The 15,709-nt window shown below is 36.8% G+C and overlaps 1 protein-coding gene across 15 annotated transcripts in view; it reads left to right on the top strand.

Annotated features, from left to right (window-relative positions):
* Positions 1-15,709, top strand: part of MCTP1 (multiple C2 and transmembrane domain containing 1) — a gene marked incomplete at its 3' end in the record, with an annotated part of 521,765 nt that overhangs the window by 355,273 nt on the left and 150,783 nt on the right. For 12 of the 15 annotated variants that reach the window (XM_082723856.1, XM_082723868.1, XM_082723870.1 and 9 more), the window contains 5 exons: positions 5,229-5,331; positions 7,115-7,217; positions 7,551-7,652; positions 8,034-8,108; positions 10,115-10,234. In XM_082723856.1, coding sequence (XP_082579982.1) covers positions 5,229-5,331; positions 7,115-7,217; positions 7,551-7,652; positions 8,034-8,108; positions 10,115-10,234 — 503 coding nt within the window. Of the gene's footprint in view, positions 1-5,228; positions 5,332-7,114; positions 7,218-7,550; positions 7,653-8,033; positions 8,109-10,114; positions 10,241-15,709 lie in introns of those variants that run through there. The other 3 variants (XM_082723864.1, XM_082723869.1, XM_082723862.1) reach the window with 2 other exon arrangements.

A 15,709-nucleotide genomic window follows, 5' to 3' on the forward strand; every position in this document is an offset into this window, starting at 1 on the left:
GTCTTAATCACACTTATAATTCCAGGGTGAGAGGAGCAGGCATTCCATAAATCATGAACGCTTCAGAAGTATTCATATTTCTTTCTAGAAAATGGTCAACATGGAAAATGGCAATGTTCTCAAGCAAGGCTGAGACTCCTTTAGCTGTCATGGCAGTTACCGCAATCAGCGTCGCTGCTCTGATCCTTACCAAGCACCGTTGCAATTTCTATCTCGTATCCAAACCCAAATCATTTTCCTGCACCACAAGAGAGATGGCTAGGCACCTCTTAGCCCAAACGGTGAAAGTTAAGGGAAAGCCATTTGGTACCCACAGGTCAGCTTTGGTCTTAGGACAAGAATGACTAAGAGGGAGACGAGAGATTATATAATCTGTTCCCATACGTTCAGGCTGTTTAAAGAGCCAAGTAGTATCAGAAACGTGGGGTGCTGCCTTAATTCCTTGCACTTCTGCCCATGCAGTATTGAGTGAAATCATCACCAGGAGCAGCTTTGCCTCACTCTAGAGCTTTGCAGAACACGGAGTACTTGGTAGACATCAACACTGCATCCAGTCGTCAGTCCCACTCCTCAGATACCCTCTCCGCAAGCATCGCAGCATATCACGGGTCTAACTAGAATGATAAAAGGATGAAAGGAAGGAATAATTAAGGAGGTAATTAATGGTTAGGCCCATCCCTGGTATTTCTGTGATTGTTTTTGGTTGTTTAAGTGGCAAGTAATCAAGGCTGCAAAATGTAGGAACTGAAAAGCCAGTCATTTAAAGCATCATTTAGCAAGCCAGATAAGCACATTAACTATGTGTAGCCACTTCTTTAAAATAAAAGTATGGTGAATGCTTTTTAGTGGTAAGTTTATAGAATTTGATATTGTACATTTACTACTATTTTGGTTGAAATTGCTGTTAATTTTTAATTACGCTTGAATCGTGGAGTGGCAGAAGGATACTTTCTAAATGAGTTGAAAATAACATAGTGTGTAAAGACCTGATGTTGGCATCCATTACTGATAACTGTAAAAACATAACTTTTTAGAAGGAAAAGATGAATAGAAATTAAATACAAAATTGGCTGCTCTCTCCTGACGTAAATTTTCCTCTTTGTCAGATTCTAGAGAAAGCTTGAATGTTTCTTGTCCTCGGGGGGGGGGGGGGGGAAGAATGACTTGGTGAAGCTCAAAAAATTGTTTTTCTATTAGCAAATAACAGTATCAGGCATAAGAGATCATTCACTATTGGCATCTTCAAACTCTGTTGGTTCTACCTTCAGAGTATATTCAGAATCTAAGCACTTTCCCTCACCTGGATTGTCGTAATATCCTCCTAATTCTTCCCACTCTGCCTTCTCCAATGGCTTCTCTCCACCTTATTCTCCAAATAGCAGCCCTCAGGTCATGTCACACCTCAGCCCCAAAGCTTCTCCTAGCACTTGGAGAGAAAGCCAATCCTACAGAGACCTGCCACCCACCCCATACCTCACCCAATACTCTTCCCCTTGCCCCAATTCATTCCTTCAATCGATCTGGCTTCTTGGATATTCCTAGACATATCAGGCACGGCCATTTCTCTGACTTTTCCATGACTTGTTGTTCTAGGTAGCCCAGAGCTCGTTCCCTTGTCTTTTTTTATTTCTTTGCCCATATAGCACTTCCTCAGTGAAACCTTCTCTGACGTTTCTTTTAAAAATTGCACAAACAGGGCACCTGGGTGGCTCAGTGGGTTAAGCCGCTGCCTTCGGCTCAGGTCATGATCTCGAGTTCCCGGGATCGAGTCCTGCATCGGGCTCTCTGCTCGGCGGGGAGCCTGCTTCCTCCTCTCTCTCTCTGCCTGCCTCTCTGCCTATTGTGATCTCTGTCTGTCAAATAAATAAATAAAATCTTTAAAAAGAAAAAATAAATAAATAAATAAAAATTGCACAAACATAGCAGCACTCCTCATCGCCATTCCTATATTTTTCTCTATAGTACTTATCACCTTCTAAAATACCATAAAATGTGTGTATTCCTTGTCTTTTTCCACAAGGTAAACAGCATGAGGCCAGGCTTTTCATTATTGTTGTTTTATGTACTTCTGTCTCCTCAACACATAGAACACTGTCTGGTACATGGTAAATAATAATTACTTGTTGAGTGAATGAGTCTGTGGTCAAAACATTAGCCAACTCTTCCCATGTGTGTGACCTACTACCTACTATGACACAGTTATTGGGAAAGGTCTTGCCTGGTGCCTTATATTTAAATACACACACACACATACACACACACGCACACACACACACACACACATACATATAGATATTATGTTTAGATTTAGATTAGAGAGTGCAGGGAGGGGCAAAGAGAGAGGGAGAGGGAGAGAGAAAATCTCAAGGAGATTCCACGCCAAGTGCAGAGCCCAAGGCGGAGCTCAATCTCAGGACCCTGAGATCATGACCTAAGCTGAAATCAAGAGTCAAGAGTTAACACTTAACCGACTGAGCCACCCAGGCACCCCACATTTAAATATATTTTATTATAACTATTTTAAATGGTAGTTTGGTCTAAGTAAAAGTCTCTCTTTCTTTTAAAAGGCTAAGTAACATTACATTTGGTACAGAGTCTAATATGATCTCTTAAAAATTACCTTGCTTACCCATTTCAAGTTAAAAGCAGGTACATGTAAGAGAATATTTTTGCCAATGATGGAATGCCCCTGGAATTTAATGTAGCAAAATGACTGAGAATTGGTCTCAGAAGGTGCTCACACTATTTTTGATGGGTGTGGCATTGTCTCTAGGGCTTCAGTGTCTTCATTTCTTTAAGACTCCAGATTTTTGTCAGCAAATATAGATAGAATAATAAAGAAACTGGTGATTTAAGAGACTTTCCATGTGGTTGAAAGTCTTACACAATTGTGTATAGGAAGAAAAAAATCAAGTAAAGTTTTTCATCCTCTGCTGGTAGAAGTTTTAAGTAAAATTTTTTTCAGGGCATGTGAGTGGCTCAGTTGGTTAGGTGCCCGACTCTTGATCTCAGCTCCGGTCTCGATCTCACAGTCACGAGTTCAAGCCCCGTATTGGGCTCCATGCTGGGCAATAAAAATAAAGTAAAATGCTTTCCCACTAGATATTAGTCACTGGAGTTTGTTCTTTTGTTTTGCTATTGAAGAATTGGGACAGTTTTGACTGAGTCTGTTACACATTGCTGATCACTTGAGGGCAAGTAAAACCAAGTCTATTGAAATACAATAGTAATTGAAGTTAAAGCAAGTGAAAATGAAGAAACAGAAATGCTCAGAAGTGCTATCATTTTATAGTTGGTTTTTTGTTTTGTTTTGTTTTGTTTTACTAAATTAAGATTTACATGAATGTACACATATATGAGAAAAATTAAAAGGAGGTCCCAGGAAGAGTGTGAATGTTCCCCTTGTCTTTTAAATAAAAGTTACCAACACTAATCACTTACTCTGTCTAAGGTGATGACAGAATAGTGATGTTTTTGACACGAATTTCTATTAAATATGGCTTTAATTTTCTCTTTGAACATCAGAGATAGATATGTTTTATCTCTCCAACCCTTTTATAAATTATTTGATGTGGTGGTGTGTGTCCTCTTTCTTATGGTATGAATATCACTCAGTACAAAGCTAGGTGAAAAGACTTAATATGGACCTGAAGAATAAGTAAGGTTTTCAAAATTGTTTGAATCTACTTTTCATGTTTGTACCTGAATTCTGTGGAAGACAATATAAAATTCTTGATGTAGCAAATAAAGCCTTTTGCATTGTGTTTTAACGAACAAACTGTTCTTTATGAGTTCTGTTGTCCATGGTGTATATGTGTGTATGAGTTAAAAAAAAAAGGGGGGGGTGGATAATGCAGATCTGAAGACAGAAATAAAAATGTCAACAGACCCCAAAGACTTTCGATTCTCTATTCTTTACTCAAAATTGTTCCCAAGACCAAAAATTGAGAAGACTACCATATTGCTAAATTATGCAAACATCCTGGGATATATGAGACGCCTGAACAAACACACATATATTTACTCCTTTTTTTTTATTATATAACTAATAAATTAGATTAAAGGTGAGTCAAAGTTTGTACGGCTCATTTTAAGAATTGCAATATGGAAAGTAAATACACTGCTGTGTGGGAATATGTGGCTTCTCTGTTGCTGATAGCTAATGGATTCCTTCCTATTAAAATTTAATTGAAAATCTTCAATGATATTTAAGCTTTCGTAGAAGTGTAAACTACTGTGACTACAACTCACAATGCATTTAAAACAATTATTCTTTATCATTAAAGTTAATAATATGCACATTAACCTCGTATGTAGTCTAAATCAATATTGTAGTTTAAAAGATATGACCTCTGGACAGCTTTGTCTAAATATTGATTTCATTGTCATTTGTATAAGGTATCAAACAAATTACATGCTGCACTAATATCATTAATGCTGCCCCCATAGAGCTTCTGACTTTATGGGGTTCTTATAATACAAGACATGACATTACAAAATATTGAGGGTATCACAAAATATAATTGCCGAATGGACAAGATTTGATTATGGCAGAACAGATTCACTGTAAACAGATGATAACTTTCGAATTCTTTACTCTCAGTGGACAAAAAAAAAATATATTGCTGTTTAACATGCAGATTGGTTGTTGAGGTTAAGTTTCAAATGGCAGAATTTTTTCTGCCTCTGAGTGTCTAATTTACCTTCTTGTGATGCTGGAGATATTTTAGGAGGGAATTTGAAGTCACCTTACAGTGGTGTCATTCCGTAACATAGCAGTTTTTGCAACATAAACTTGTTAAGAAATTTCTGTTAAGAGTTATAATGTGTCGGCGGAGTTGGAAAATATATGCATAGAAGTGAAGGGGTTGACCCTTTTAAATGATCTTTATAGCACTGAAGAAAAACTGAGTGAGGGATGGACATGCATCCTATTTTCTCTCATAATAATTATTTCTCTTTTTGTAAAAAAAAAAAAAAAGTACAAATTGAAATATCAGCTGTATAATTTCCTCTCTCCTCCTTTTTTTTTAGGTTCTAATTTGGTGTGAATTATACCTATTGTTAATGCCCTCCTCTAACGCTATTTTGATGTTTAAATTTTTTAAATTGCACGTTACTTTTCGTTTTTCATAAAAATTTTCAGGAAAGCGAGGTGACCATGATCATGACACCGTGAACTCTGGGTGTGATTTATACTAAAAATGTTCCCCCTCAATCTCTTGTAGGTAAAAGTGACCCATTTTGTGTAGTTGAGCTGAACAATGATAGGCTGCTGACACATACCGTCTACAAAAATCTCAATCCCGAGTGGAACAAAATCTTCACGTTGTAAGTAATCGTTACCTTGAGCTCCTTGCAAAAATGGAGCTAATAATATTTATTTTTGAGATATTTGTGTGTGTGTTTATTCTTAACTGATGAGCAGCTCTGCATCTGGCCTGCCTCTGCTAGCAACAGCAAATATCACAATTGTAATACCTTTCTGACAGTGAGACCTGGGGAAAGAGTATGCCATTTTTCTTTGTTTTCACAGTTTTGTTTGTTTTTTTTTAAGCTGCGATTTTTGTATGGTTTGACGAAGGATTTTGCTCCCATTAACTGAATTGCCATACCGCTTCTTCCTTTTATACTTTCTATTGAAATTCTCCCCAACTGCATTGACACCAGGGAGGACAAAGCTCTATTTGTTTCATTGCTCAAATCAGCAAACAATCCAGGCTCGAATTCAGAGATGCTTTGGTTTTGCTTTGTTGCATTTTGGTACAATAAGAATATTAAGTATTGTCCTAGTTATCAGAACACCATTCGAGTTAATTTTCCTTTTGTTTTAAAAAAGTTTATAAATCTTTGACCACACACTATAAAAGCTGCTGTTCTACACCATAGTATCTCCTAAATTCAGAGAGAGAGAGAGAGAGTGTGTGTGTGTGTGTGTGTGTGTGTGTGTGTGTGTGTGTTTTAAACTGGGCTTTAGAAATGAACCCTGAACAAAGGAAAACTCTCCAAACAGAGTCCTTCTTAAAAGTTTTCTAACATAGTTTTATTTTTTTGTATATGAAAACTGCTAAATTCCTCATTAATGTCTTATAATGTCTCTGCTTAAGAGTGAGTAACTAATCAGATTTAATTATCTGACCAATTTATCTTTAAGGAATTCCACATTTTTATAAGAGATGAAAGCCTGGTCAGGAGACTTGCACTCCTAAGAAGGTTGTTGAGAGTGTTTTTCTCTGGAATGCATAATTGAATGAATAGGTTTGATTATTATCAAAGCCATTAATTGATTGTGCCCCGATAAAGCCTCTTCTCACATGTGGTTGCAGTCTTTCAGTAATGAATATATTCATTTTTTTTGTTTTCTCTTAATTCATGTTTTCTTGGTAAACAGTTTGATCAAAGAATAAATGCTGCCAGCAATTGGGGTTTATTTTTCCAGAAACAAAAATGAAGAGCTCACACAGTTGTTTATTAACATACGTTGTCTTTGGAACATAATGGGACACTATTTAATTTCTAAACCCTGGGGTGGTACAATAGCTATCAATGTTACATTTTCTCCATTTTGTTTTCTGTATTGGTTAATTTTTACCATAAATCTACCAGAAATAAGTCAATGTTTTGGTAAGAACTGTAAACAAGGGAGATGTCCTACTATTACAAACAACAACAACAAAAATTGTATGAAATACACTGTGACTCTTGCTGATATCAAATTTAGTGGAGTTTTACAGGGGGTTAAGAGGAGGTAGGAATTATTGTGATAATAATGAGAGGGAAAAGTCTCAAAAACGTCAGTGCTACTCATTGATTTTTTTTTACACTAATTCTGTGCCCATCCAGATGGAAAATTATATTTCATTAAAAAATTATAACTTGAAATTACAAAAGTGTTCAAAGTTCCAGATAATAGAACCATCACTGTAGTCTACAAAGGTGCATTATGGGAAATTCTGTCAGATACCAAGCTACCTTGTATATGTGTATATGCAAATAGCATACATAAAAACACATACACACAAAATCAGCTGGAGCCATCTAAATTTTCAAAAGCATTTTTGTTCTTGTCCCCCACTGATGAAGTCTTTTCTTCTTACATATATTTATTATGCAGCAACATTAAAGATATCCATTCAGTTCTTGAAGTGACAGTTTATGATGAAGATCGGGATCGAAGTGCTGACTTTCTGGGCAAAGTTGCTATACCATTGCTGTCTGTAAGTTTTATTCACCTGACACACTGCTCTGTGTTGCTTTTGCTCAAGGAAAAAAAAAAAAAAACCCTCAGCTCTGTATCTGTCATTTCTCAACCAAGGTCTGTAATAAGAACACTAAAAATTTTAACATACTCAATTCACGGCCATGTTGAATCCCATGATAGTTAATTTTTCCTGACAGACTTGATCCTGGTAATGAACAGGTACTTGTCAGAATTGCCACAGTTGTTTTGGGTTCTCTGTCAGTTTCAGCAGCTGGGGGTCAAAGGTCACCGAGGGAGTGTATTCAGTAGAGACCGCGAGACAGACGGCTGTCATGTCCTTTTCCCGCAGATTCAAAATGGTGAACAGAAAGCCTACGTCTTGAAAAACAAGCAGCTGACAGGGCCAACAAAGGGGGTCATCTATCTTGAAATAGATGTGATTTTTAATGCTGTAAGTCTTAACTTTGGCTTTTTTGTACTGCTAAAGAGTTCAGTTTCATGAAAGCTTTTGTTCCTGATTTGTAGAGAATTTCTGTCATTCCTCATTTTCTCTAAACCTTGATGTATCCTGGAGAATACGCTTCTGCCACTGGCTGGCACAGCCACACTTTCTGTTATAGTTGGCGGCTGCCACTGCGGCTGTGCCGCGGCCGCTGCCTGCCGGCGTAAGAAATGGAAGCGCGTGCATGTGCCACTGTATACATTTATATTTTATGAGCACAGCAGCCAGGACTTTGAAACTTTAGAAATTATTGCAAATTGAACTGCGTGAAAAAACTTGTAAACATTTGTAATATATGAATCCATAACAGACACATATGTTGATGTATAGGTGAAAGCCAGCTTACGAACATTAATACCCAAAGAACAGAAGTACATTGAAGAGGAAAACAGACTCTCTAAACAGGTAAAAAGCAAGGCAAGATTAATCCCTCTGGGAAGACCTGATTATATCTGTAAAAGCATCTAGGTAAATTCCAATAAACTTTGGAAGTGTGGAGGGGGGAAGACTAGGGGGTTTTTGATCATCTACTTATGGGAAATGGCTCTTTCTTTCTTTTCTTTTCTTTTTTCTTTCTCTCTCTCTTCCCTTCCTTTCCGTAAAAGATCAAACAAGGACAATACCATACTAATAAATTGGATGGGGGTGGTCAGAATGGAGAGGGGATACTGTAGGCGTTGCGTAGAATGGATATGTATTCATGCATTAGCCAAAGAATGATCATTTTGAACATAAAATACTGTCTGATTGCCATGGAATGTGTAAATGAGAACACCAAAGGCTGAGGTTCAAATAAATGTCCAGACCACCCACAGGTATGATGCAGGTGTGTGTAAATCGAGCCCTGGGTAATGCTCTTCCCTCTAATCCACAAGAGAGGGGGCTCCATCTTTTAAGGGAAACCTTCCTGTTAATTAGATTTGGACTATGGACTTTTAGAAGTGAACTTTTATTGGCACTTTCAGCTAAGAAAATGGAAAATCAGCACATCTGATTTTTCTGTCATGACGACATTTTAAGTAAGGTTCTATATCTCGTAATTAGACTGAGGTTTAAATTAGGTTTGATATCAAGTTAAGAAAGGGTGCTAAGCTACCTCCTTAAAAAGATGTTTACTTCCAATTAACGCAGCTAAAATAGAATGTTTTTGCTATGGCTATAAAGTTTACAGAACTCATTTGTGTGTGTTAAAATATTTAACAATTTTCTGTGCTATTAGAAGACTAAAATTAGTTTTGTTTTTAATCTAATCAATTCACCATAAACAGTGGGATCTTTGGTTGTTTAAAGACAGTGCATGAATTACAAATGTAATATCTATCTAAATAGAAATACAGATTACATTTTTTTCACAATTATAGATAAAAGTAATAAAAGTAGTTCTAAAAGGAAGGTGATCAGGGGAGGAAGCAAAGAAGAAAACAATAGGGTGACTCTTTTCGTGAAAGAATTTCAATTTTAACAACTTGTTAAAACTGGTATGCCTGTCCATGCATCTATATTTATACACACACATATACGTATTTTTTCCAAATGACCTCAGGAGGCTTTACATAACTACTTCTTTAAAATACCACACCAGTATTGAAGTGTATTTGGCATTAGAAAATTATTAACCTGCAGACATAATATTCTAATTATTAACAGAACTGTAGATCATTTTTTGTACCATCATCTAGTATAGGGGCTATTCTTTTTATAGTTGTAGTCACGTCCTGTTTTAAATGTTGGATTTAGATGCTATCAGTTCTCATGTACCTTTTTAATGAAAGATTTTGTAAAGCAAAAATTTTTTCTAATTCCAAAATTATGAAAAAGCAATGACAAAATATAGGTTAAATTTATTGTGGAAAAGAGAGTCTGAGGAACAGACCAAGAGACAGAGACTGAAAAACTGATAGTAAATAAGGGATATTCTTACAAAAATGGTGAAAATTTTGTTTTCTGTAATAAAGCAATACTTGACAGGTTTTTCTCCAGATGTGAAATTAAAACATTTCCCGTTATCATTTCACTATGAAATATCTTGAAGTTAAAAAGCATTTAAAGAATCTTAAAATCACAATGAGATTAAAGAGTTAGAAAATGTATTAAAGGTTCACAGTATATAAATGTTTTTAATCTATCAGAGGTTTTTTTTCCTTTTGAACAAAGGTAGCCCAACCCACATAATAATATTATTTAAAGAAAACATATTTCACTAAGAAATTGCTCCTATAATTCAGTTCTTTCTACTCTCTCCAGACATACTTCTATTCCTTTAACTCGTGAGCCAAATTGTTTGCTATACTCTTACAACTTTATTAACTTTCTGAATCCTTTTTAAATCACACTAAGCTTGAAGAATTTTGTACCATATCTGATGGGTTTTGGTCTTGCAAATTTTGATAATATTTTCATCTTCCTTACAGCTGCTACTAAGAAACTTTATCAGAATGAAGCGCTGTGTCATGGTGCTCGTAAATGCTGCGTACTTCGTTAATAGTTGCTTTGACTGGGACTCACCCCCAAGGAGCCTGGCTGCTTTTGTGGTATGATAATTCTTTATTACTTACATTGTTATTCATTAAATTCAGTAATCATAGCTGCATGTTTCTGTGGCTATAGTAACAGTTATGTGCATGTGGCCATTTTAAAACTCCTATTTTAAGACTTGACTGGACAGATTTGCCGTGGGCAGGAACCTGATGGATCGTTCAAGGTCCGAGTCCAAGAATACACATCCCCCCCTCCCCCGCCAGACTTCCGGAAGGCAAGATATCTCAGCCAATATATACTTTTCTCCGTGACAGTTAAAAAGGAAAATTTTACATATTGCATAATTCCAAATCCCAATAACAGAGCCAAGAAAAGTCCTTCGTGTTAAAAAAAAAATTAATAATCTTGACCACCCTCATTTTAATTTTATTGTTCTACAGATTTTTTTTTTCCTCAACATAGGAAAATCGTTGGCAGTAGGATGTTGGTTGGTAATGTAAATTTACGTGAGTCAATTGGAAGTGGATGTGACCTATTTAAGAGACGTTTTATTGTTTCTGAGATTTTCAGTTTTTAAAAAGGCACAAGTGAGAATTTGATAGATCCAAATAGTCCTCTAACAATGCTCATCTTGTGGCCTTTTACTTTGGTTATTTAAAAACTGCTGATAGGACCAACTTGCAGAGCTCGAAAATCTGAGAGAATACTTTCCTCTAAGCTTTAGCTGGGATTTTCTGCTCTCGCATGAGTTTTGCTTATTCAGGATTTCAGTCTGAAGTTTAAGTGGAGTCCTTCTTTCGAAATCCTTTCTTTTATTGTCATATTTGTTAGAATATGAGTACCTTATGCTTTCTTACAGTTTCCAGGTTAGCAGAATATGACTTTATTATGGGGCCTTAATTATAGTAACAAATCAACATTTTAGTATTACCATTCAAATGAGCGTATGCACATCTGTTTAGCACTCTGAGGTCTGTCCTCCTCTCGGGCCTTGTGTGGGACTTTCATTAATGTCTGAGCACATGGAACAAAGAGTGAGCATGTCCCTTTGTGTTGTAAGTTACCAGAAAGTTAGGCAGCCATTCTCCCATAGACGTGGTGTTGTCTCCTTAAAGAAAGCGATGGCCATCATTAAGATTTAGAAAAGAAAATCTGCCTCTTTCAATATTCTTTTATTTCATGCCTTCATAAAATAAATACATAGAAGAACAGTTAAGCAAACTTTATTATGATTTTTCATTATCATAGGGGCACCTTGATGTTAATGGAGAAAAATGATACTGAGTTTCTGTGCGTATTTTATGCCATTACTTCCAGGTTCCATGGGGCCTTGTAACAGACGCAGTAATAGTCTCCTGAAAATGCCCTGATGCCATCTTTGATTCACTCTTTCCAAAGTCATTCCCCACAACAGTTGGCAAAATTTGAAAACAGAGAAATCTCCGTAATTATGTCATTTGTTCAGGAACATTCATTTCAAATGCTCTAATATGACAGTGTGTTGTGTAAGTCTTCATAAACTCCCTCTGGCTTCTCGAGGTCACTTGAAATGAATTCAAGATGGCAGACATTTTCCCCCGATTTTCTTCTGATTAAAAAAAAAAAAAAATCAGACACTGAAAGTCCGAGAAACTTCGGTCCAGTTATCTGATAATACCTGAGTGGTTTTGCAGTAAGGGAATCAAAGTTCACCGGGGAGGGAAGATGATTATATCATCTATCAACAGCCTTGGTCGTACAAAACACAAACTGAACGCAAGATGCTTGCGAAAGAGAGGGGGAAGCCAGCGCGAAAGTAGGAAAGGGGCCTGCAGAGACTGGCAGTGAGAAAAGACGCCTCACAAGCTGCATGTGAATGTGCAGTAAGAGTACTTTCGAGAAGAAACGGTAGTATTAACAGTTTCATTGAGTAGGAGCACCGAATCAGGCTCTACTGAATGTGATTGGAATCACGAATGGCAGAACTGGATTGCGTTTATCTAGACCTGAGCTGGGCATTCCATGAGAAAGGGGAACTGCCTTTTTCACCCTGGTACTCCAGCATCACCTGCAGAGTATCTAGCACTTGGCAGGCTCCCAATATAAATGGCTATCTGAATCAGTAGGCCAGCCAGGAACCAGCGATCGGTCTGAAAATTTTTTCTAAAGTGGAGAAAGTCTTCTTGAATGATAAGGCTTTGCTCTAGTAGAGCTGGTTATTAAATGATGATAGGCACAGATTAATGCTCTACAGCAATTTTCCCTAGACCTTCAATTAAATTATAATGAATTGAATCCTCTAAATAATAATATAATAATCCTCTATATAATAACAACTCATATACAATATGTTATATATGCTAGATATGTTATATGTGTCATATATAAAACAACTCATATGTAGTAATACAATCCTCTATATAATAACAACTAACATATAATAATATGTTATATATATAACAACAAATATATATGTAATCTATATAATATAATAATCCTCTATATAATAACAACAACAACTCATACTTGCTGAGCATTTATGTGCCAGGAAATTGTTCTAGAGACGCTAAAACATGAAAGTGCTTTTCATGCATAAATGAATCTAATATTCCCTACTAACCTAATTATAAGAGAGATACTATTATTTTCCCGATATACAGAGGAAAAAACTGAGGCACAGAAAAGAACCTTGACCAAAGCACATAACAGATATTATTTTCTCTCCAAAGGAGCTTTTAAAATATACACCTTGTAATCTAAGTATCATAACAATTCAGGGGGGAAAAAAAAAACTGTTGTAGGATTTTGCTGCTTCTTACAGATATGAAATGATGTATTTAAAAATGAAATGTTTCAAAGATCTCATTGCATAACCGGAGCCTTTTTAGGCCAGTTTATTGAAAAGAACTGCTTTCCATTAAGAGAGGAGTATAAGCAGCACCCCATTGTTACAAACATATTGTTCCCATCATTCCCTGTTGATGGATCTCGGGTCTATTATTATAATATTGGTTCCACTTGGCCCACTTTTTCATAAATGCAGCTGCTTCACGGAGCACACGCATTTGTACCATTATGTGGCTTGGTTTTAGGCCCAGATCAGTAAACTTTATAATGTTTAAGTGCCTTTTTTCCCCCGTTTCGTTTTTCTTTTTCTTTTTTTTTTGCTAATTTTCTATCCAAAAATAAATGTAGAATAATGAAATCAAAATGGAAAAACAATCATTTTTTTTGGTCCCCGTGTCCATTAAAGTGGAAAGCGTTAAGAAATGCAGGGTTAACGCTGCTCCAGCCTCTCTGGCACTGCCTATGTGTTCTGGGGAAGAGGCAGAGCCGGCCGCCGAGATTAGAAGCTGCAGTCGGCCTGGGAGGGGAGGGATAAATAGAGGCGAGCATGTTCCTGGGAATGTCCTTGTTATTGTGTGCTGTGAATTAGGTTTTTAAATTTTACTATGAATATTGTATGCCTAAGAGCACACACAGACATGCGTGGCGCGGAAGGCCCCGCTCATCTTTCGGAATCATCTATTGTAGATGTGGAAATGTCTCCTAAATTGGGTCTAATTTTCATCAGGCTCTTGACCAGACATTTGTGTTCTCGTGGATGTCAGTGGGTGCAACGCGGAAAAAAAACCAGAGTGCACACTCTCTTTCTCTTCAGTACTGTCATTTCTCACTGTAATGAGCACAAAAATAATTGGACAACTGAGCTATCAGTAAAAGGACACACTTCAGTGTGTGTCAGAGAATTATTTTACAGGACAAACTTTAATCTTTAAATGTGATTGTAGATAATTTGTGGTACCATCTGTCCATTTGGAATTGTTTTAGCCTTTTCTGTCGTTGTACAGTGAGTGCCGCTGTGTTTAACAGTAACATTTGATATTTTACACATTTAATTTCTGTTCTGCTGTGTGGTCCTTAGGGAATGGAACGCTAGTGCTACATGAGAGAGACAAAGTATTGATCAGTTAACATTTCAGCTACATTTATGTATGTCGCAAAATTAATGAAAATGCCAGACAAAAATGTCAGAGTGCACAAAAAGGTAGAATTTAAATTTGGTAGTTTAATGAAAAGTTTAAGATGTGCATTATCAAAAATGTCCCCTTGCCTTTAAAGTACAATTCCTAACAGAATAACTACGGGGAGACACATATTTTACTTAGAGAAACAATGAACATGAATTATGAAGGGATGTCAACCCCTCAGAGTACCTTGTGTTCCAGAACGGGCATGTTTGAATGCCTAACTGTTACTCATAAAATACATTTGTTTCTGTTCATATCTGGAAGGCTACTGGCTTTCCACCCTCTCTACTGACCAGCCCATGAGGCAGGCTTCCTACAGAGCCTCTCCACCCACCTGGGTTTGCCTTGGTATCCCCGGTGTTCCTTTTGTGTCAAAACTGAGAATTCCCTTTCCAGCAATTCATCCAGGCCACTCTGGTTCATTACTCGTTCCTTTCTGGGTCCCTTTCAAAACGCCTGGTTTTCCTTTGCTTCCAGATAATTTGTGTTTCACCTTCATTCAATCCCCATTTTAGTAAAAGATCACACTCGGGACAACAGCTACTCTCAGAAAAGCTGGGCCATTATTCAGGAAAAGAGAAAAAAACAGAGATGATGTATGCAAGGAATGACATGAGGCAGCTCTGTGTAGCCAAATGATTTTTTTAAAAAAATGGAGGAAACATCAGCAAGGGAGGAAGAACTGAACTTGCACAGGCTTTGGGAATATAATACAACGATCTGAGGACAATAGGCTCGCGAGGATACCGTATCGAGTATTTTCTGTGGAGAAAGCCTGCTGCTATCAAACAACATATGGATTTTTCTAAAAGTTATTACAAACAATAAGGACATTTTCAGTGGCCTTCACGTTCAAGGACTAAAAAAGGGGATGTTGCTTAAGAAGAAATATCAATGTGAAAACAAAAGCCTATCTACATCGGCATGTAGTTGGAGTCTCAGCATTCATGTTAGTAAGCAGTGTGGGGGGTATTGTACTGTACTGGACATAGGGAAGGTAACTTTAAGATTCCAACAGAAATTTCTGTTTTCATCTTTTAAGAGACACCAGTAATACCACACCAACAAAATTACACTCCGAGTCTGTGGCAGTTTTCAAATGATTTTTATAGAAGCCTTTGTTGTTGTTGTTGCTACAATTATTTTTTTAGTGCTAAGCAGAAAAATTGGAAATGTTCCAGGCATAATTGTTGTTATTTTCCCTGCAACAACAAAAACAGAAGGACCCTCGAAAATCAAAGAAACAAGCACTAAAGCAAAATGATCTATAACTCATGGTCCTATCCTTGCATTCTCTCATTTTCCTAAAATTATGTAAATCAGACTTTCCTTTTGTCCGCCCTTCTTCATTTATGCTTTCCTCTGAAAACACTTATTAAGTTTACTAAACAATACTTCCCGTCTAATTATACGAAGCTTAAAGGTACATTAAACATTTCCTTTACGAATGTGTGAAGAAAGAAGGAAGCCTATTTGGAATTTTGCTGATTTACAAGATTGTATACCTCCAAAATGACC

Source organism: Mustela nivalis, assembly GCF_964662115.1.
Source record: "Mustela nivalis genome assembly, chromosome: 3".
Classification (NCBI taxonomy): domain Eukaryota; kingdom Metazoa; phylum Chordata; class Mammalia; order Carnivora; family Mustelidae; genus Mustela; species Mustela nivalis.